Below are 24,632 nucleotides of genomic sequence, written 5' to 3'. Positions count from 1 at the left end.
TTCTCTGTAAAATAAAACGGTATACGAAAAAAAAAATGGAAAAAAATCACGAATTTGTTTGTTAAGAAATAATTTAATTCCTTTGAGCCGAGAAATAACAGGAATTATCTAACGTTTATTAGCACCAGAGAAGTTTGCATCATAAGCATAGAAAAATGAAATCAGAGGAAATCAATTATTGTCAAGTAAAAACAATAAACAACCGCGATTGCTCAAAAACATATTTATATAAACTTTTTTATTTTACATTTTTTTTTTAAATTCAGCAATTGTGAATTGCTTATTGTTCTCACTTGACCATTTTGGGAGTCCGTCCGTCCTTTGATTTTATTTTTGCCACCACCGGCGGATTTTTGGAGGGACCCCACCTTGGCCACCCCCTCCCCAGTTCCCATACTGCTACTCCAGTGGACACCGTCTCCAGGTTGCATCCATATCCTGCACACACGCAGAGGCCTACATGCACACACACACGCCTGCACACACACACGCCTGCACACACACACGCCTGCACACACACACGCCTGCACACACACACACGCCTGCACACACACACACGCCTGCACACACACACACGCCTGCACACACACACACACCCACATATACACGCCTGCACACAACAACATGCCTGCAGATAGACATACACGCACACGCCTATATACACATACAAACTCGTGATTGCGAAAGACATAGTCAAAATTAAAATTAATTTTTATTTATTTATTGATTTTCCAATATTTAAAAAATTATGTGAATAATTATTTATTCATTTAATTTATCTTAAAGCGACTTCTAAGACGTATTTCTATTTAATTATTCAGTTCAAAAGTTACATTTTTCTGATCACAGTATTTCTGCAGTTTTGTATTTGCCCTTTGCTTAAAATGCAGTTATTTTTACTTTCTTTCTTATTCAGCAAAAGTAGTTACTTTCTTTCTTATTTAGTATCATTAAAAACATGCTTAAAAATATTTTAAAAGTATTAAAAAGTTTTTGTTTTTAAATTATTGCAACTTTATTTTTTAAAGTCGACCGGGGGGGGGGGGGGCTTCTTGCCAATTCAGGTAAACATAAGCAATGGAATAATTTTAATCGTGATGCATTTCGCAGTTCTTTAAGATATTTTGTAATTTTTCAATATGTTTAACTAATCCAATTTAGTTTTTATAAGTCAAGGATGAAGAATGCCCCTAAAAATAATATAAACATCTGCCGTATTACGAAAGGTTTACATATCTTAAAGCTTCCTCTTCTGTCACTCGCTGTAACATGTCACGATAAATAGGTCGGTCATTTTTCAACAAGATGGGGACCCCCCCCCCCCCCCGTATTTTAAACGTGGTGATTATTTTAATTTTATTTATTGCGACCATTATACTAGGTTAAAATTGCAAGAAACTAGTACTTGTTTGCAGATTCATGTGTGTTATTTTGTCGTTTTAATGAATATTTAAACAAACCATTCAGCAAAAATTATCCGCCAATCAACTAAATTAAGTCACTGAAATGGAAGACAGTCGGTTGGAAATAAAACAAGCCGTTAAATAACGTGAAAAGCTCTAAAAAATTACGCCGCCTACTAAATAAACAATATTAAAAGCTCGACCAAAAAACAAAAGCAAAAACAAGAAGTTATTAAAAAAAATCATTTGAATATTGACATCTTGAATTCAAATTATCCTTTTCGCAATCACGAATTGCGATAAGACCCTACTCATTGTGTTTCTTATTTCCACAAATGGAATGGAATGGAAATGAAGAAGAAAGCACCTGTCTCTTAAATGATGAGAATTAGTAATCTGATCGGTTTTTTTTTTCTACAAAAGGAATGGAAAGGAAATGGCCAAGAAATTTGCACCTGTCATGTGATAACTGGTGATTTTCTAGAAAAGATATTACGACGCATATCCATAATAAAAGAAATTTCGTTTAGGATGCGGTAATAAACGGTAATAAAGATTTTATGGTCGATATCCACCAGTACACTTATCATAAAGATTATTTACAGCGTATAACGTAATGTAATTTTATTTCTTATCTATTTTAAATGATGGGAATCAGTAATCTGGAAATTTTTTATTTAGATGAAGCTTTACTGTTTAAGTTCATCTACATAGGCGTATTTTGTTTTCCTGAAAAAACGTAATTTTACACAAAAAACCCTTTTTTAATGTAAAATCTGCTTGAGTTAAGCCCTGAAAACAAATATGAATGAAATTGAAACGCAGACGATTTGTAACTATGACGACGAAAATTTCGCTCTCTAAATAAATATTAAAAACGACCGTCGTCATGATAATCTATGAAATCAAAGCAATATCATCTTTGGTCAAGTGAAAATAATAAGCAATTCGTGATTGGTCGGGAAAAAAAGAGTCAAGGTTTTACGCTGAAGGGGAATGTGGATCAAAGTGGAACACTTGAGATAACTTACCTTTTCCAAGATGAAGAAATTGGAAATTTGGTCAGAAAATTACACTACATGAAGAAAGAATTATGCATTTTGTAATAAAATTTGCATTGCAATGTTATTTTTCATTTCTGGCTGTAAATTTGTATACCTTTTTTTTTAAAAAAAAAGTGGAAAATGTTCACTTTTATTTTGCATGGGGCACGTTTAAAATAAAATATTTTTCTAGTGAAAAATTTTCTATTTTATTATTGAAAATATTTTTCCTCAAATGAATATAAATATACGACTGTATGAATAAGTAACTAAATAATAAAACCATAAACGAATAAATAAATTAATCGATTAATGTACGATACAAAAACCAGTGAATGAAGTAGTGAATAAATGAATAAATAAATGAAATAACAAATGAGTTAATGTAAATGAATCAAGTAACAAACAAATAAGTAACTGATGTAGCAAATAAATGAATAAATAAACGAAAATAAACTATTTCAGTTTGCCCCGTTCACTATGCCCCACATGCACCTTGTCAAACTGCATTAAACATTTAAAATAAAACATGGATAACATTAGCTGAATAAGTACTGCACTGAGCATCAGTAGGTCTCAATTAATATTTTAAAAGTTGGGCTACAGATACTTTATCATTTTATAATAACAAAAAATATTTTTGATAAATCACAAGATATTACAATATGGGGTAGCAAATTCTGAAAATGAAATTATGTACCTTAATTTTTGGAACAAGTTGCTACTTGACTGGAATCAGCTGTATGTCAGCTGTATGTAGAACGTAGTTAAAATATTGCTAGATAGGTGTCGCTGCAATCTGTGAAAATATTTTACAATTTCATTTTGCCCCACATTCCTCTACTGATTTATTTTCAAACTAGTGATACCCGCACGGCTTTGCCCGTAATAGTAAAATCAAAAGGTCTTTTGGTTTGCCTGTATATTTACAAATAATGTATGGTGAATTTTCTCGCCAGTTGGCTTGTACCCATCTTACGGTTCCACGTTGTGATAATTTCGTATCTCGCCAATTGGCTTGTGCCCATGTTACGGTTCCACGTTATGATAATTTCGTAATTTACTCGTCCATCTTATGATATTTTTTTTTTCTTAAAATTGGAATAGAAAAAGAACCACATCGAATTTTCGAAAAATCGCTTCGAGGTGCACACCCCCATGCTACATACTAACTTTGTGCCAAATTTCATGAAAATCGGCTGAGCGGTTCAGGCGATATGCGCGTCACAGACATCCTACAGACATCCTACAGACATCCAGACATCCTCCGGACAGAGAGACTTTCAGCTTTATTATTAGTAAAGATTATTATTAGTAAAGATAATACAACACGGCGGGAAGTGCATTTAGAATTAGTTTAAATTTTAATCGATAGTCATTACGTTTTTTCCAATATGTCACACTATTGTGCTACTATTGCTACCGGTGAGCGAAATGATTTGGAAAAAAATGGGTGTAAACACTTGTCCAGATGCTCACTATTTAGATTATATACTTAACCTTTTCCTTCACATTACTGATCAAATATCCCAACATTCGATAATTCATTTATGACATACATGCAGACAAGTCGATCGACACATGGCATTATGCATACGGAAAGAAAGGAAACTCAGATAGGAATGAAAACTCAACAAGTTTCAGCTGATATGTAAAGCATGAACATCCGTCTTCACTTTTGAATTTCACATAAGATAAAAATTCACCCGGTAGTATTTATGCTCCGCATCGAAACATCGGATGGGTTGGCAGCATTTTCACTCAAAAATGCAGGTCTTCGTAGTCTTCGCTTTCCTCCCACTAGTATGGGGAAATCCAGGTGAGTTTTTACTATTACATTTCTCGGGTTTTGATGTTAAAGAATAAAAACAATAAAATAATGATTAAAAAACACTTTGAATCGAAATTTCGTTTACAAGATAAATATTGTTATAGCAAATATGCCACGTTGTGCCTTGATCAAAAAACTAGCATAATATAATATTCATATTTGTATTATTATTTTATTTTTCTTTTCTACAATGGCTCCCGTCTTTTTAGCGTGAAGTTTTAGGATTGCTACGTGGCATTGTCCGTTTTTCAGGCGAAGACGCTTGACTCCTTCCTGGTCACGTGGTATCCGATGATTCTATTTCGCTGTTTTCGGCAGAAGGTATATTCGGGTCATAGCATTTTGTTGTAAAAGCAACAGTTGTTAAAATGTAAGAATTACTAAAATGACAACAGACAAGTGAAGCAAGTGATGTAAAGGACACTAAGACCTTTTTGCACATAAAAATGCATGCCCATGTTAAGGATGTCTGGTTTTGTCTCCTTTAGAAGCGCGTGGATTGCTTACCGATCACCCCCGTGTAAAATGGAACTCTGCGTTCGAGGAGTCGTGGCGAAGTGCCTTCTCGTAAGAAACAGACGATACCGAATAGCGCGGAAGAAGAGGATTGTTTTTCCAATGCCAAGAAACTAGCGCGGGTCGTCAAAGTGAAAAACAATATTGTCCTAACCATTATGAGTTATATGAGGCATTTATTAGTTGCTCCCGACTTTTCATGTGAAGCTATATGAACAACTAAAATGGCACAATAAGCCCATTCTTTCTCATTTAGTTCCATTGCAAAGCTTTATTACTTGAGGAAGAAGAAAAAATATATTAGTAGCTCATTAGTACAAAGTACTACAGCATTAGAAATTTCATGAAATAAATATTAAAATAAAGAATGTGAGCAACCCCTAAATACAGTGACTCCCAAAAAGTGTTCGTACACCTGCGACTTTCAATGAAATAGGACCCTATCCATTGGTTGGAATTATTATTTCGGTATAGGTATTTAATTATAAGATCTATGATCTATTTTCGACAAAACTACATGAAAATTTTTAAAAAAATTTAAAACATAATTTTTTAAAAATCAAAAACCAAAAAGTGCCGGAAATTTTATTTCACAAAAGTCTTCGTACACTTTAAAAAATATCTATGTATTATTAAATAATCTAACTTTTTATTAAGTAATTATTTAGTAGAATATCATGCAGTATCAACAACACCTTTTAAACGTCTGGGAATAGATTTCATTCTTTTTTCTTTCTTTTTTTTTGCGTAATTTCTGAATAAGAGTTCAACCACACTTCGAGTGTTACTGATTCTAGTTCTATTTTCGTTTCAAAGCCGTATTTTCGTAATCTATCCTCCAGATATCTCTAAATATGTTACATTAAGTTCAAATCTGGAGATTGAAGGGGTATTTTCTAAACTGAAGGACAATTTTTGAGGTACAAGACGCAAACGTTGAAAGCCGTGTGTTTCTTATCGTTGTCTTGAAAAAAAAAAAAAAAAATTGTTCCGATAACCAAATTTTTGGCTAAGAGTTTAAAATTGGTTTTTAAAATATTTAAATGAACGGCATGATTTATTATTTCATCAAAAAATTCCAAACTATCAAGTCCTGATGCTGATATGCACCCTCGCACAAGAACTCCTTCACCGTCCTGATAAACTGATCCAACTAAATTCTTAAGATCAAGTTCCTCATTTTTTCTTCTATTGACAATTATACAAAACTTTAACCAAAAATGTTGAATTTAATTTCATGTAAGTAAGACGTTATTCCAAAACGCTTTGTAGCTTATTTATTATTTATTTTGCGACAAAAGGCGTAAGCTTTCCGTTTTTCGCACGAACAAAATTTCTGCGGGAAGAGTTCCCATTTAATCCAGTCAATCAGAGAACTTGGCAAACAATTTTAGGTGAAAATTAAATGTAAGTTTTTTCATTAAATTCTGCAGAAACTGTTACAGCACTCAAATATGTATTTTTCATAAATTTTTTAACTGTAAATCTCCGATCATGCTTTGTCAACTTTGCCGGTTGACCTTTTCTTGCCTTGTTTTCGGTCCGATTCTTTTCTTTAAAGCATTTTATCAAGCACTTTACTATAGAATGGAATAAATTAACTAATTTAGAGACATTTCAAACCAATTTACCTCCACTGTGAGGAGAAATTCAAATTTCGAATGGTGTTTGTGGTTTTTTTACGAATACCAGCCATTTTAAAGTAATAAGCACAGTATTAAGGAATAAATAAACAAAAAAAAATAATAAAGCCAAACGACTCTTAACGGTCAACACAATGCAAAAATAATAATAAAAAAAGACATATGATAATTTTAATCATGAATTTATTCGAAAATATTTGTGTGTACGATGACTTTTGTGGCGTATTATTTCTCTGTCTCTTCGTTTTTTTGATCCATTTCAAAAAGAAGATCCGTCAATATTTTGAAAAAACTACAGGGTTTTATTTAGAATGACATAGGAATGATGTGAAAAAATATTGGACTTCATATACGAATTCAATTTCGCGTTATTTGGTTTTACTAAAAAATTTTAAAGTGTACGAACACTTTTGAGAGCCATGCATATCTAATTTTCTTGAAATTTGGCATGCAGTATATACTTTATGTCATATAAAATACCAAAGTCATATAAAAATCCCATTTTTGGAAAAAATTAAGCATATCAAACTCTGTTCACGGAATTCATAGAACGAAAGTAAACGAAATGGTTTCTAGAAGATTTGCCGCTATTCCAATTTTGAGGATTTTCTCTTGAATGAAAAAAAGTTGTTAACGAATAGGATTCGTTTTCGCCGTTCGATTGGCACCAATTTGTTCCCGTTTAAGCCAAGAACGTGATTCAGGCAACCAAATGGCACAATTCTTTGTTTACATCTAGTCTATTTTTTCCGTGAACGAAGTAGTTTCCCTATACAAAAATTAATAAATTTTTTGACTGCCTATATTACATAACGAGAACAGACATCATGCATTATTTCATTCCTTAAAAAACGCAAACCTCACAATATTCGACTATTCTGGAAAATTTCCTAAAGAAAACTTTTCAATTAAAACAAATTACAACAGTAGTGGGAAATATTTTTTTCGTAAATGTAAAGTAATGCTATTTATCACGTTTAGTCACCACCTCTACATGAAAGCCTTATCACTGGTTTTGTCACGTGACCGAAAGAGGCTGACTCGGAGGAAATTTCCCAATGAAAATCGCTTTAATTTATGTCTCTTAACATATTAAAGCTATTATTTTGAGAACAGTAGTTTACCAAACATATTAACATAGATCAAAGGAGAAATCAAAAGCTTATTTTCTAAGTTAAAGCTCTTTCTTTCTTTAAATTGAGCAAATATTTATGAAAGAACGTAGGGAATAACAAGATTACAGTAACCAAATTTTTCAATACATTGTATCGTATCCGTATGATTTTTAAGGAGTTTATTAGATTCGAAAAATAATGTTTTAATCAACAATATTATGACGAAGTAAACATAAATGAAAAATTTAAATTTAACTATCATTGACTCTTATTTAAACAGAAACAACATATTTTAAATTTTCCCATCCACTATCGTAGAAGCGTTCATGTACTTAATAACGCAATGGCTATCACAAAAAAGTATTCTAAAAAAATTATAATTGAATATGAAATGCATTCTGCATAAATATGAAAATATACATGGGAATTTTGTAAAACATGCGGAATTATGTAATCAAATGAATATTATGCAAAACAGAAAGCAATATTTGAAAAATGTCAGTTGTGAATCAAATATTTTCTTCTTGTTTACTCTTCCCAGGCGACATAAGTTTCATCTTTTCCAATCAATTAAGACAAGTTTTTAGCTTTATTCTTACAAACTTTCGTGAATTTAGTAGCTGCATTTTATTAAAATTTTAGAAATGACGACAAAAAAAAAAAAAAAAAAAAGTGATTAGAATTTCTTTTATGCAAAATGTTAAAAAGTATCTAAAATATTAAAGTTCTTGAAATATTTCCTTCATTGCCAAAATGCAATTTTCAGGATGGAAAGAGCCATTGATGGCTTGAAAAAGAAAACAAAATTTTTACCTGTTCTTGTGATATAAATTTTATTCATTATAGATATTAAAGTTCAAAGATTTTTATTTCTTTTTTAATCTCCATTACAATGTATAAGATTACTGAAATGCCTTTGTATTTGTATAATTAATTTAATTATGAAAAGAAGTTTTACTAAATCCAGAGTGAACTCTGCTGTGCATGCATAGCATTGGTGGAAAAAATGGCAAAGAATTCGAAAGCTAATTTGAGATTGGCGCACACGTTGGCGAGGGTTCAGAGCTCTAAACAGCCAAACAAGGATTTTGACTCAACCGTTTTCTAATACGTCATCGTTCATTTAAGGTAACCAGACTGGTGGCCATCTTTTCTTTATTTTTACTAATAATAAAGCTGAAAGTCTCTCTGTCTGTCAGGATCTCTGTGACGCGCATAGCGCCTAGACCGTTCTGCCGATTTTCATGAAATTTGGCACAAAGTTAGTTTGTTGTATAGGGGTGTGCACCTCGAAGCGATTTTTTGAAAATTCGATGTGGTTCTTTTTCTATTCCAATTTTAAAAACAAAATTATCATAAGATGGACGAGTAAATTGCGAAATTATCATAACGTGGAACCGTAACATGGGCACAAGCCAACTGGCGAGATTCGAAATTATCATAACGTGGAATCGTAACATGGGTACAAGCCAATTGGCGAGAAAATTCACCATACATTATTTGTAAATATACAGGCGAACCAAAAGATCTTTTAATTTTTCTATTTACGGGCAAAGTCGTGCGGGTACCACTAGTCAATTATATAGGAGGTGGTAGTTTAGTGGCATAAAAAAACATTCGGAAAATTGTTCTTCCTTGAGCCCAGGAAGAAATTATTTGCTCTCAAATCGCCTTGGTTTATTTTTTAAAGGAATTAGGCATAATGCCTCATCACAAGTTGAACAAGATCATGGGTATTTGAGAACTTTTTTTGAGCAGAAGAATAACGAAGTGAAGTATTTTCTTACATCCAGTCTTCATAATAATTAACGTCTCGACACCATGGAAATATTACGTATAAAAAAATCTTAGCAACAAAAGCAACACAATTTTTTTATTAAATATTTTTTATGTCCAAAAGAGAGAAAAATTCTTTACTACGAAAATGTTTTGCAAAGTTAAAACATGAAAATTAGCAAAATAAATCATTGCAAAACATTCTGAGTAAAAAAGTTTTTTTTTCTTCTTTTCAGAGAATCTGAACCCTATGAGGAACAAGGGAATGTTCGAAGGTGATATCGCTGGTATTGATCCGTTTGCTGTAAGAAGATATACGTTTTGTCTTCTTTTTCAGAATGTTTTGAAATTATATGTGATTTATTTTTAGAGAATATGATTTGCTCTTTAAGGCTTCGTTGAAAGGAGGTGAAATAATTGTTTCAATTTTTCAAATATGAACCTAAATCTTTTGTTTGTCGATTATGCATAATTATTTTACACAAAAATTAAAATGTTCTTTCTCACATTTTTGTCATCAAACTTTATTTATAACGATATTCTCTGAGCTGAACTACAAACTATAATTTCCACCTGAGAATCACTTATTTTGTGCGAAATATCCTGTTAAAAATATCCTCCACGGCATCTTCTTCTTCTTCGGCACTACAGCCTAGGGCAGGCCAAGACCGTCTCAATCAGTTTCCTCCATCCCGCCCTGTCAGAAGCAGATTTCCTCCATCCACTGAGGCCAACAATTTTTAAGTCTTTTTCAGCACAATCGAGCCATCTGGTTGGTGGGCGGCCCCTCTTGCGCGCACCATCTGGAATTGTGAAGGTGACTTTATGGGTTGGGTCCCTACTACCTAGTCTAAAAAGGTGCCCCAGCCATCTGATGCGATTGGCTTTAATAAAGTGGATAATATCTGGCTGTTTATAGAATTTCCACGGCATCTAGTGCCAATATATTTTGCAAAAAAAAAAAAAAAACCCTTTGAAATACACGTCTGTGGAAATGCTTAATATCTCATGTTTTTAAATTTGAATTTTTCACCTGTCATATAACTTCCAAAATTCCGGCATACGCTATTAAAGATAATTACTCCCGCAAATATAATACGAATCAACATCAGTGAAATCATAGATTTTTAGAAAACTTAAAATGATAATAAATAATTGAAATTTGTCAATAATATCTTATTTACTTGATAATTGAGTAGTTGTACGATGTTTCTCGAAATGAAATTCGATATTTTTAATTATATTACAAATTTAAAAATCAAACTTCTTTCCATGTAACGTGATTTTTTAAAACGAAACATGCATCATTGGTTATAAGTTTTAAAATATTTGGTTGATCATTTAATTTTAAAAAAAAAGGCTTTTAAATAATTGCTAATATTTGTTTTCGTACTGTAAAATACTGACTGGTTCCATTGAAGAAAACCATTGAAGAAAATCGTTTTAAGTAATGTCAACCTTACTTGCGAAACTGCGCTGCAAACTAAATGCTCAACTCCGTAAGAGGTGACAACACGAATATACTCGACCTTGTCACCAGGCACTTTAAGAAAAACTACTGCTAGTTGAAGAAGTCAAACCTCTTGAGACAGTGGCAACCTTGCCTCAAAAGGAAGAACGCGAACGAAGAATCTTGGAATACTATCCCCCTAAACAACTTTGACTGCCTGTAGCAGTACCAATGAATAGCCTGGACAATGAATAGCCTCAGAAAATGCTTTGTACTCAGAGTTGGCAATAAGCATTGCGAAAATCATCCAATTTTATCATAATATTTGGTTTTCTTCAAGGGATTTCTTTAACAACAGCATGCTAGTTTTGTGTAAAAGTAGTGTGTTGCCAACATAAAACTTTTTGTGTTTCTCAGGACAGAAATGCTATACCTAGAGATTCACAAAGGTGGCCAGGCGGTGTTGTTCCGTACATCATCGATTCATCTGTTTGTAAGTATTTTCAAATGTATTTTTCAACCCATAGATTTTAAAAGACAGTTATAATAAATACAGGAATCTTCAGCAACAACCCGTAGCATTACAAATTTTGTTGATAAACGCACCCGACTATTTCTAATGTTGACAGCAAGCTATATGCAACATGGACGAATTCTTCAAACCATTATCTCCCTAAATGACAGTTAAATGTAAAAAAATAAATAAATAAATAAAAAAAGATCTCGTTGAAAGAACTTGGATGAGACAGTTTGATCATTTTCGGAGCTTTTCCATAGTATGGAGAAAGATATATTCCAATTTAGCTCTTTTGCTAGCCCAACTGACCAGGTACTTCAGCTCCTTTCTCACAGACTTTGATATTTAGCAATAGATCTTGTTAAGAGAGCTTTGGTGAGACAATTTGGATTATTTTCGGAGCTTTGCCAATTTGCCATAGTATGGCCAAATGTATTCCGATTTTGCTCTTTTCCTAGCCCAACTGACCAGGTGCTTCAGCTCTTTTCTCACTGAGTGTGATATTTAGCCATAGGTCTTATTAAGAGAATTTGGTGAGACAGCTTAATCATTTTCAGAGCTTTGCCATAGTATGGACAAAGGTATTCCGATTTTGCTCTTTTGCTAGCCCAACTGACCAAGTGCTTCAGTTCTTTTCTCACTGGGTGTGATATTTAGTAATAGGACTTATTAGGAGAGCTTTGATGAGACAGCTTGATCATTTTTAGAGCTTTGTCATAGTATGGACAAAGGTATTCCGATTTTGCTCTTTTGCTAGCCCATCTGACCAGGTGCTTCAGCTCTTTTCTCATAGACTGTGATATTTAGCAATAGCGAATGCAGTAACAATACAAGTTACTGGCAACAAAAAAATTTAAAAAATCATGCGTCATTTCTTTTCTAGATTATGACAAGTTCTTGGAGCCAATAAAGAAAGCAATGGCACACATTTCCGAAAAAACCTGCATTACATTTGTGGAAAGAACTCATCAGAAAGACTACGTTCGAATATTTAAAGGAAGTGGGTAAGAGCAGTATATCTATCCTTTTAATTTAAGTGCGGGTCTGTCTGTGTTTGTTTCTGTATGTGTAATAGAAGAAATATTATATCCTCCGGACTGGCAATGTCTACCAGATCAATGCTAGCACCACTGGATACAAGGCATTCAGGGGAAGGGATTACACCCTGTCTCATCCCTCTAAACTGAAAGGGACCGGATATCCAGTCCTGAGGATATCCCGAGGAAATCCTTTTTTTTCTGGATATCCTGAGAACATCCAGCGATGGTTTAAAACCAGGATAAATTGCATTAAAATAATCAATTGTCACCCGCCGCAGGCGGCATTAAGTCGTCGAAGATGGCGAACAGGGGTTGGCGTGGAAAACGAGCCGAGAAAGGAGCCCCCTAGTAAACATATAAAGATTTTAATTGCTTCTTTTTCTATACTTCTCTCTCTCTCTCTATACTCCAGCTGCCATTTTCCAACAAAAATTAAGTCTACTATTCATTTAGGGGACGAGCAACAAATTGAGAAAACAGAAAAAGGTTTTTGATCATTTGTCATTATAAATAGATAGGAATAAGCTATAAATTTCAGAAATAAGTTTAAATACTATCTAGAATTTATTTATATATTTTCGTGAAAGTATCTCTTATACCTACGTAGATATAAGCATTTCTTTCAAAAATGCAATTTCTTTTTTTGAAGGTTTTTGGCACACATTACGCAAAGTTTTCCGTCAAACGTTACTAAACTTTCAGAATATTTGACAGCATATTAGAGAGACCTAATAATAAAATTTGAAGTTAAGATATTGAAAAATTTAGTGAAATACAAAATTTTAAAGCAGATAATTTTTCATTGCGCATGCGCGAAAAGATAGCAATTTATGACTTTCATAATTGGAAGCCCAGATATATCCTACAACTCATAAAAAATTCCACCTTAATATCTTTAAAATGTAAAAAGTTATCAGCGATCTAATGAGCACAATTTTAATAATTCTTGGCTAGACGACGAGTCGTGAGGGATCGTTCGCAAATAATCCATTCGTATCATGAATCACTCTGCAATGATAACAGGAAAGTGTTGCCAGTTTGCGAACGACCCCTTACCATACCGCCGCCTATCCAAGAATTATAGAAATTTAAATCATTAGATCGCTGATAAATTTTTAAATTTTCAAGATATTGAAGTGGAATTTTTTTTACGAGTTGTAAGATATATCTGAGCTTTGGATGATGAAAGTTATAAATTGCTATCTTTCGCGCATGCGCAGTTAAAAATTAACTGCTTTAAACGTTCATATTTCATTAAATTTTTAATATTTTAAAAATGTAACTTGAAATTTTATTATAATGTTTCTCTAATATGCTGGCAAACATTCTGAAAGTTTAGTAACGTCTGATGGAAAACTCTGCGTGATAGGAGCCGAAAACCTTTAAAAAAAAATTTGCATTTTTGAAAGAAATGCTTACCTGCGTGGGTATAAGAGATACTGTCACGAAAATATAAAAATAAATTCTCGATTCTATTTTAACTTATTTCTGACATTTATAGCTTATTCCCAGCTATTTACAATGAAAAATGATCAAAAACCTTTTTTTTTTTGTTTCCTCAGTTTGTTGCTGGTCTATTAAATAAATAGTAGACTTAATTTTTATTGGAAAATGACAGCTCAGCTGGAGTATACCTTTCATGCGAAAAAAAAAAAAAAAAAAAATGCAGAGCAATTTGTCTTTTCTTTCTCGAAAAATCCGTAAAAATCTGAATTTTTGAAAGTGTCCCAATACTTTTGGTCATATTGCGTACATATATATATATATATATATATATATATATATATATATATATATATATATATATATATATATATATATATATATATATATATATATCATAGCCAATGATCGAGGAACGCACGAGCTTCAACAATGAAACTCGTGCCACGGCATGGTAATTTGATAATATGTTTTGGCAACAACATGCAGGGAAAGGCTTTATCGTGACAAGACTGAACTCAATTCGGTCACTTTACTGTTTTACTGGTAAGACTTATTTCAGAGGGGAATGAATAATCGAAAAAATTTTGAACAATGAACGCTACCTACTGGAGCTTAGGGTTCATCCACTGGAGTTAAGGTTTCAATTTCAACTATCAAAATATCATCAAACAGGCAATGGCTTCGTTTAAATGTAGAAGCAATTTTCACCCGTTATACCTTGATGGGCGACTTTCTAGTTTAGAGTAGTAATGAACGATAGACAATAGATACAGTTCCAACATGAAACGAAATTTAAATGACTTTAAGATTAAAAAAAAAACTTTTGTTTTACAGTTGCTGGTCTTACTGGGGTCGACTAGGCATTGGAGAGCAGAAGTTATCCCTGAAAGACGGATGCGAGCCTTTTGGAACGGTGGTCCACGAACTGATGCATGCTATTGGTTTCGAACACGAACACAGCCGATCGGACAGAGACGATTACTTGAACATTCATTGGGAAAATATTCCAGATAGTGAGGGAAATTATTCCGTTTCTTATATAAAGGGTGGTTATAAAATAACGTGAGGTGTTCAGAGCCCTCTAGCGAGTGAAGTATTGAACGAAGAATTGCCAAATTTCATGGGCATACACAGTTCGATTTCTGAAATTAATACAATTAGTACCAAAAATCGCCACCAGGGGAAATTTTGGCGTTGAAAAGGTGTATTACTGTGACTATTGAAGGATTAAATGCTAACTGATAAAATATGCATCAATTTTATTCACAAAATATGATTTTTACCAACAAATGAGGTTTAATATGACCAACATCGAGATTTTCTGGGTACTGCAAACAATGCACAATATTTTCCACACCTCTGGGGGGGGGGGGAGGAATAATTTCGCCAACCTGTAACATTTTTCTAGTTTTGAAAGTTGAGATATCGGGAACATGTCGCAGATACACAACACCGTTACGAAATCCCCATGGTTAAAAATCACAAGGTGAAAGATTGGGCGACCACGGTCTCCATACCGTAGGAAATGTATGACTGATAAAACTGCTGTTAAAGAAATGTTGCCACTATACATTCAGTACTTAAAGACCAACATGGGGTGATGCACCATCTTACATGAATATTATTCAGAAAGAAATCCTTGTTGCCGCGCCGAAATTTCTTCCTGACAACTTTTGGTAAAATTCTTCTCGGTACAAATTGAAATTTATTATTTATTGAACCTCATTTGTAAGAAACAATTATTTGAAGCAAAAAAATTGATATGTGTTTTAAATATTTTTGGCATTTAGTTCTTCAGTATTCGCAAGTAACACACTTATGTAGCGCCAAAATTCCTCCTGGTGGTAACTTTTGATACTATTTTTTTTATTGTAGAAATCGAAAGCCCATGGTCTGCTATGTACGCTCATGAAATTTGGCAAGGTTTCTTCCAATACATCACTTGCTAGAGGGCTCTGAACACCTTACGTTATTTTATAACCACCCTGTACATTCAACTGCATTTTAAATGCGATGCGTTATACCATGTGGTCAGTTATAGAAAAAAATTAATTTGGTACAGTCATTCAGGGTAACTTTGAGCAGCAATTTCTCTGCTTTAAACTGCCCCACTCATATTTAAATAGTAGGGGAATGTAGGGCAAAGGGAAATGGTGAAATAGTTATTCTGCTTTTAAGGCCACCAATCTGATGATATTTTAACTATGTAGTAGCACATGCAGCCTACTCCCGTAAAGAAAAAAAAATACCGCCGAGGATTAAAGCATATGAGGCAGTGAGAAGCAAAGGGATGTAAGTGGACATTTCAAGTTTTGAGTAAAACGCGTATAAAGATTACGTCCTAGGTAGGCTTTCACTGACTTTTGTTTCTTCTAAATCATGCTGTGCAGCAGCACCTACCAGGGCTACTAGTACCATCTCTTGCCCCAAGACAGAGGAGAGGTTTACCTACCATGTGTATCGGTTATCTTCAAATTTTTAATTTTGCCACTACATCCCTTTGCTTCTCACTGCCTCATATGATAATACTGGCAATTTTCAAAAATTGATGCTCAAATTTTAATATTTTGTTGTAAGTCTTTTGACTCAGTATCTCAGTGAAAAAAAAAGGCCTTATTTGTTCGATTTTTGCAGCATGTTTAAGATTTTAAAAAGCTACTTTAATAAAGGCTTTTAGAGAACTTATTAAATGGGAATTTTTGAAGCTGTTTTTCTTATCCAGATGGTTATTTTTGGGGGAACTGCCGACGGCATTTGAAATCTGTAACCCTTATTCTAACAGGGATTTTTTGAAACAGATGTCTTACCGTATTAGGGAATTTTAAGGACTGTTTTCCTTCTTTTTTTGGATAGTTTGGTTGATTAAAGTGAATTGTTAAGAGCCGTTTTCCTTACTTTGATAGGGATATTTATGGACTGTTGTCCTCATTCAATAAAGTGTTTTTAGGGACTAAGGTCGAGATTATGCTGGGGGTGTTGGGGGACTGTTGTCCTAATTCTAATGAGGATTCAAGTGGTCTGTTGACACTATAGTGGGGTAGTTGCCATTATTGCATGATACTTTTATCTATATTTCTCCTCATTCCTTCGGGTGTTTTGGTTTTTACGGAGTGTAAATTTCATTTACGAAGTTTTCTCATTCAATTGGAAATTTTTAGGGACTAAGGTTCAAATTTCTACGGCGAGTTTTAGGAACTGTCACCATTATTCTGACTGGAAATTTCACACTATCCTTTTTTTTTCTTTTATTTAACCCCGGTTGTTGAGCACTCGTCACTTGAAATAACTTCGATTTTCGAGGTGGACCGTACAAAGTCGAGCGACGCAGAGTTATATGATAATATTACACAATTATTTGTCTAAAATTCAACATTCACAAAGGTCTATCTGTATTTTGATAACACTTTAATCTTCTGATATCGAAAGAATGTCGTGTTTCTATAAATCTATATGCTTCTATTCCAGATGAAAAGCACAATTTTAAGAAGTTCTTGCCCCACGAAAACAGACTGCTAACCACCTTCGACTACGACTCCATTATGTTGTATGGAGACACAGGATACGAGCCCCATTACGACTTGTTATCAATGACTGCTAAAGATGGGCGTAAGCTGATCGAAGTATACGACAAACCTGGAATGTCCCCTATTGATGTCAAACGAGTTAAAATGTTGTATTGCTCATAATATTAATAAAATTTGTTATTTTGTTATTTAGTAATCTTTCCTTTCTCAAATACTGTGTGGAGAATGGCATGTTCATATCCTGATTCTTTAATTCATGCCACATTACTCTTAACCTGTTTATATAGCAACTTCAAATAATTTAATGATTTCCTAGGATTGAATGCTACCATAGCAACAAAGTCCCCGGAACATACAAATATTTATAAAAAAAATCGCTTCGAAAACAAAATTCGACGTACGGGCTATGATTTTGAAAATAAATCTCTTAGATGTTAAATTAAAATGTAAAACCCTTAAGTAAAATTACATGTAGGTTTGTAATGATGAAAATTGAGTCATTTCAGACAGCACTTTAAAAAATCACAAGACCAACGCAGATTATTTTTAATAAACAGAGTATTTACAACTAAAAGACATTCAAACCATCATAATAAGGATTTTTCGAGAAAACTGTTTTACTCTAGTTTCAGCATGAAATGGGCTGTTTTCAGAAAATCAGTAAGACATTCATTTTTATTTTTTATTTCATTACATATTTTATGATCAATAGTTGGTCCTAGTTGCTCTTCAAATCATCATATCTTCATAAGGAAATCATATAACAAGAATATTAAGTACTTCATCTTCCTGCTAGTTGAATTCGTCATAATATTCGTCGAGTAGTTTATGAAAAAATCTGAAACTTTATTCTTTACTAGTGGCACCCGCACGGCTTCGCCCGTAATAGAAAAATTAAAGGTCTTTTGGTTCGCTTGTATATTTACAAATAATGTATGGTGAATTTTCTCGCCAATTGGCTTGTACCGACGTTACAGTTCCACGTTATGATAATTTTGTATCTTGCCAATTGGCTTGTGCCCATGTTACGGTTCCACGTTATGATAATTTCGTAATTTATGATAGTTTTTTTTCTTAAAATTGGAATAAAAAAAGAACCACATCGAATTTTCGAAAAATCGCTTCGAGGTGCACACCCCCATGCTACATACTAACTTTGTGCCAAATTTCATGAAAATCGGCCGAACGGTTTAAGCGCTATGCGCGTCACAGACATCCTACGGACATCCTACAGACATCCTACAGACATCCAGACATCCAGACATCCTCCGGACAGAGAGACTTTCTGCTTTATTATTAGTAAAGAAAACTAGTTTCGTTAAGATTGGGGCAGGAAATTGAATTGCTGCCAAATGTGTAAAGTGAGTTCTTTTATTTAACAATTATGTGTAGTTTATAAAAATTTTCTGATAAGAAAAACAATTATTAGCTTATGTTTTAATTTAAAAAAAATGGAATGCGTTGTTGGCGCGCACTCGCCAACACCGCATTTTTGGCGAGTGCGCGTCAACAACGCATCGCATTTTTTATCGCGTATATTGTACCATGGACCACTTTAGAAAAAAAAAAGTTATCTGCTTTTCCCTCGAAACTATATTTTTTGCCTTAAGTAATTTTTTGTATTTATTTTTGTTGTTCTCGTGTGCTTGCAAGGATGACAATTTGAGGTGCGCTGCTTCATTTTTCCAACTGTACCGTAAATTGGTGTGAAGTCCGACTTCCATAGTACATACATGCCATAAGGACCCGTTTCTAGGGTAGGCAACCATTCACTGCCTAACAACACATTCACACAAAGAAAGGACAGGAGAAAGATAATACATCCATGCCCGAGCCGGGATTTGAACTAGGGACCTCCTCATCACAGTCAGACGCCTTAGTCCTGGCCCCACAATGTAGTCCCGTAAAAATTTTTAGGTCCAGAGATTTTCTCTTTAGAATCTTGATCTGAAGGTGTTCTAATGTGAGAATATCTTGGGTAGACATGTTGAATCCTGCGCGAAATAATTTTACAGGCCATCAAAGATAGCGGCCATTTTGGTTCACTTGCTCATTACGTTTTTCGCAACTGGCGTACCTACAAATTTATTTTTAGTTTTGAACTGCAGTTTTTGGAGTTAAGGAAGTCAATTAATGTATTAATTATGTCATAAAATCCGGTCTAGCTGTTTCTTCAATTTTACGTGGAGATATCTCCGACATTTGTTGTTGAATATTCTGGTTACTAAAAAGGGTACAAAAATTAATAAATAATCCAAAATGCTCATTTTAAACTCCTGTTTATCACATACATGTTTCTTCAACAACACAATAAACGAAAAATACAAGATTAGTTACTTTTAAAAAAGGTTACGATCTGTTTTTGCATTACATGTTATTGTACTACGACGAACGTCTGCATCATTTGATGCCGCAGCCACTCTTTTTGAGCAATTTTTATCAGCCCAGTCTATGTGTGGAAAAATTTGTAGATCTGCATCTTCTCTTGAGTTATTCTAATTAAGCTCTTCAATGATGTGTCTCAAATCTCCTATGAAAAGTATTGCAGATTGCTTCTTCATTAACTGTTAAACCACTAGCAATAGCTGAAAATGTAGCATTTTTGACATTTCTTCTATTTCCTTGCGTGCTAGTTACTGTAAATTTTCCTTATTTGATACTGAAGACCAGAATTTTTCTACCTGCATAGGTACTAGTGTTTTTCTGTCAATTACAGCAATGTTTGTTCTGCCCTTAGCTGATTCTCTTCTCATCTTTTCGAATTATTTCACAACATGCTGCAAATAACTATCGAACACAGGATGAAGTTCATGAAAAGAGCATACAGGAATGAATCCGTGCAGAACATTGATGATAACTTCGCCAAAAGTTTTCTTTATTTGGCGGACTTGTGACATGAAATATATAACGAGGGCAGTTTTTATTGGGGATACTTTGCTAAATAAAAAATGTTCTGGGAACAGATATTTCTGCAATCTAGCTTGGTAGGTGAATCACAACCGCCAGGGGCGTGCACAAGGGGGGGGGGAATAAGAGAAACCTGTTTGCCGGGCCTAAGCCTGAAGGGGGCCTATTATTTTTAAAACTAGGGATGAAATATGTGCTTAAACAATATGGAAGGGCGGCCGAAACATTTGTGGCCATTTGTGACGGGCCCCAAATTTTCTGTGCACGCCCCTGACCATCACATAATGTGTTCTTTGGAAACAAGTCATGAGCTAAAATATTTTTAATGCATTCTCCCCTTTCTTTCGCTATTTCCATGTCTCTGTACCCTTGTTAAAGTTGATTCTTCCCCATTAGCTTAGAAGCGATATTTTATGAAGAACTGTGTGCCTCAAAGCATGGTAGGTTGATTTTGGAAAGTAAATCAGACAATTTTTGATACAAAATGTATCCAGTCTAAACTGGCGGTACTGTTCTGATCAATGATTCATGATGCTGAGAAGGCGAATCTTGACACTACCATTCACAAGTTGTTTAGTGAGAAAGCTGTCAAGTTGCTCTGTTTCAGAAATATCATAGGGATTTACATGTTGATGGATAAAATCAACAAGTCTTTTGACATTTTCATCAAAATACTGGCTACGATTGCCTATAAAAATAAGGATGCGGGACACTCTCACAGTGATCCATTAAATGAGAACTAGTAAGACCACGAAACACATTGCATAGCATTAAAATTTCATGATACTCTAAATGCCACTCGGCAACATACTTTTTCTCATCTGCTCTGCAATTTCTCCGGCACTTTTCTGTGACCGTTGAATCGTTTGTTCCAATTTCATCTCTGGCTTCACAGCATTGAATTTTAACAACAAATTTACCTTGAATGAATTTTTCTTACAGGTAGGGACACTCATTTTCTAGCGTCCTTATCCTCTCTACGTACCATGTTTCATATAGTAGATAAATGATGCAATCAAATACACGAAAGACTGGAAACAGTAATTCAACAGTTTGAACGTATAATTTGTAATTTTCTTCGCGATCAGCAATAATCAAGTGTTTTACAAGTGATACCAGTGAACGAAACACTTCCCAACACTTGCACAGTTCTGATTTGTCACTTCATCCTTTAACAAGAACTCAAACTCTGTTTTCAAGCTTTCAATATTTGTGCGTAGCGATTGAATCATTATTTGACATTTTTCCTCATCCATTGAGCGAAGAGCATCCTGAACCGTCTTTACTCGCTTAGCAGAACTTCTCTTGTAGTCTAAAATCAACATCTTATAATGATTTTCTCAAGATTATCAATGATTTTCTGCAGTCTTCACAGCCTCTTGTGAGCTAAAAGCAGCAGCAAGTACTTTTGGAGATAAATGACTAAAAAAAAACCAACAAAGGGTCATTTTTTCTTTTGGAAGCACAGAAAAGAATCCTTTCATTATACGTTGTTACGAGAAATAGTTTTGTTTCATTTATAAAAACCAATGCATTTTCATCTACATTGAGCATTAAGCATCAACTCTTTTATTTCTGAAAGAATAAATCCATGCCCAGCATTTAACAGAGGCTTTAATATTTCATTTGCCTTTTTAAACAGTTCAAATTTTGAGGATAGATGTTGCGGAGACTGTGTATTGGTTTCTCGCTCATACTTTCGAATATAAGAACTTATACAGTTTGGATGTGCATATGAATTCGCAGCAGAAACATTCATATCGCTGTTAAGATCTGCTACTCTGTCAAAAACTTCGTCTTGATTTAGACCTCCTTCAGTACTTTGTGATTTTTCTAAAATATTGTTTTCACTTTCAAAATAACTTGTCTGTGCATTTTTTTCTACCATTTTTTTAGCGTTTTTTCTCTCGTGTATTTCTTATAGCACTAGTTGCTGCAATGACACACTATATTTTCTTGCCGCGTTTTTCAATATTGCGTCTTTGCGTATTTCAGCAGCTTCCCGAACTCGTTTTTGGTCGAAGAACATAATTTTTCTCTTGATTCCTTTTGACAAACTACATATTCGTTTGTTGAAACTGTCTTCAAGATGTCTTCAATTGCCTGCCAAAACTTTCTGAACTCAGTTTAGAAAGATCAGTCATTGCTAAAATAGTTATTGTCACAGAAAAACATGAAACAAAAAGTTTTTGGAACTGTGGAACATTTTTACTCGAAAACAATTACTTTGACAGCAGACGATAAATAACCTTGAACAGCGAGGACCGAGGGGGGGGGGGGGGAATCCCTATAGCCACTGGTTTTGACATGAATGCAAATTTTAAAAAAGTAGCTTATGCATATGAAAGGGTTGTTTTGATCAAAAAATTCCCTTCATAAGGTATTTTTGATCAAAAAATCCCCTTCATAAGGTATTTTTGATCAAAAAATCCCCTTCATAAGGTATTTTTGATCAAAAAATCTCCTTCAGAAGGTATTTTCAATCAAAGAATCCCCTTCAGAATAATATTTTTTATCGAAAAAATCCATTCAGAAGGTTTTTTTTTAATCAAAAAACCCCCCTTTAGAAGGTATTTTTGACCAAAAAAACCCCCACAGAAGATATTGCTGGCTACGCTGGTGACCTTGAAAAATATTCTTTTACACAAAAGGTTTTACACTTTAAAATCGTTTGGTTTTATTAAGAGTTATTAATTTTTGTACACTTTTAAGTAACTAGAATGTTAAACAAAAAACGTTAGAGATACCTCACGTAAAAATTGTAGAAAAAGCGAGAGCGGTTTTTATGACATAACTATTACATTAATTGACTTTCTAAGGCCCAAAAATTTCAATTCGAAACTAAAAATAAATTTATAGGTACGCACGTTGCGAAAAACGTAATGAGCAAGTGAACCAAAATGGCCGCTATCTTTGATGGCCTGTAAAATTATTTCGCGCAGGATTCAACAGGTCTACCCAAGATATTCTCACATTAGAACACCTACAGATCAAGATTCTAAAGAGAAAATCTCTGGACCTAAAAATTTTTACGGGCATACATTGTGGGGCCTGGAATACCTCTGACCATTAGACAAGGCGGGCGTCACAGTTATTTTTGTATGTACGTTATTTCAAGTTACACCTGTCTGAAATCAATAGTAAATAGTATTCGGAAAATAAAATTGGAGCAATGTTTGATGAACATTAGGTAGCAACAGACAACATGCAATAGATATGAACCTACTCTTCAACCTTTTGATATTTTTGATCCTAATCAAGAACAAAGCAACCCTCGACCCAGCTTCCCGAGATGTATTATTTTGTAGTGGGAACTTGAAGGACTTAGTGTTTTGTGACCACAAAAGGATTGAAGTGCATCAATAACCATTAGCGTACACGGAGGTATTTCGACTAGAAAGTATCGAACCCGCAGTCTTTCAGGGACGACTTCGCTGCATAACCAGACTACCTCGGTTCAATACAATCTAAATATATAAAGCATATTAAATAAACAAAGGAAAAATCCCTTTCAATTCGTCTTCAGATGACATCTAATTCATCTTCAAATGAAACAACACTAACGTTTGGAACGCAATATGTAGATAGAAAAGTGAATTTTTTAAAGCACAAATGAAATTAAATCTAAATTATTTCAGATTTCAAATTCTTTGAATCAAAAGTGAGGAGTAATTTATCAAAAGGGAACATATCCATTTTCCAACAATGTTCAGGAGGTGAGAAAAACGAACTAGGGTAAGAGTAAAATAGTTTTATCAATTTCTCTGGGTACAGAATTGAGCACAAAAGCACAGCAAATCATGGCCCAGAGTAAGAAACGTTTGTGTAAAAACAACAAGGAGATATCGCCATCTTCATTTCGGATATGTGCCCTTTTGAACGAGAACCTGAATGTTGAAAATTCCAATTTCACCTTAACTCTAATATTTCACCTTCTCATATTATCTTATCGAAGTACATGAACCTAAAAGTAGTGGATTAAAATTTGAGGATTTTGGACATGTGTTCCTTTGGATCTAAAAGTCTTCGTACTACAGATTCTTTCAGGATATGTCCCCTTTTGTTCAAAATAAAACGTGCAGAGAACGGATTTGTTACCTTTTGATCAAAAAGCCACACTTTACCCTTAAATAAAATAGGATTTTCCACATTTGGACTTTTTGAGAGTAACTGATTTGATAAAGGTCATCTGAAAGATTTAGAAAATGTTATTAAATGAATTTTGCTAAAACTGGATATGTTCCCTTTTGATAAATTACTCCTCAAGTAATAAAAAATATAGAAGGACTCTTCAACACATATTTTGATGAGTTTAACATGTTAGAATGCAAGCATGTGTTTCTACTCCCAAGATAAAACTATCAATCCTTCCTATCGTTTTTCTTTTTTGCATGCCTTATCTTTTAAGAATTTGTTTCCTC

At 33.8% G+C, this 24,632-nt stretch overlaps 1 protein-coding gene across 1 annotated transcript; it reads left to right on the top strand.

Annotated features, from left to right (window-relative positions):
* The first annotated feature begins 4,177 nt into the window (after positions 1-4,177).
* On the top strand, positions 4,178-17,492 carry LOC129219868 (astacin-like metalloprotease toxin 5). The gene is made up of 6 exons (XM_054854178.1): positions 4,178-4,265; positions 9,564-9,631; positions 11,195-11,270; positions 12,178-12,298; positions 14,615-14,793; positions 17,246-17,492. The coding sequence occupies exons 1-6, from the start codon at positions 4,187-4,189 to the stop codon at positions 17,464-17,466; spliced, it is 744 nt and encodes a 247-aa protein (XP_054710153.1). The 5' UTR covers positions 4,178-4,186; the 3' UTR covers positions 17,467-17,492.
* Positions 17,493-24,632: the final 7,140 nt, after the last annotated feature.

Source organism: Uloborus diversus, chromosome 4, assembly GCF_026930045.1.
Source record: "Uloborus diversus isolate 005 chromosome 4, Udiv.v.3.1, whole genome shotgun sequence".
NCBI classification, from domain to species: domain Eukaryota; kingdom Metazoa; phylum Arthropoda; class Arachnida; order Araneae; family Uloboridae; genus Uloborus; species Uloborus diversus.
Note: the sequence above shows the minus strand (reverse complement) of the source record. Positions and strands in the feature narration are given on the sequence as shown.

Bases quoted from the DNA above. Each gene is read 5' to 3' on its own strand.
- LOC129219868 (XM_054854178.1), top strand. From the start codon at position 4,187: ATGGGTTGGCAGCATTTTCACTCAAAAATGCAGGTCTTCGTAGTCTTC. The intron at 4,266-9,563 runs GTGAGTTTTTAC...TCTTCTTTTCAG, and splicing joins ACTAGTATGGGGAAATCCAG to AGAATCTGAACCCTATGAGG. The intron at 9,632-11,194 runs GTAAGAAGATAT...TGTGTTTCTCAG, and splicing joins CTGGTATTGATCCGTTTGCT to GACAGAAATGCTATACCTAG.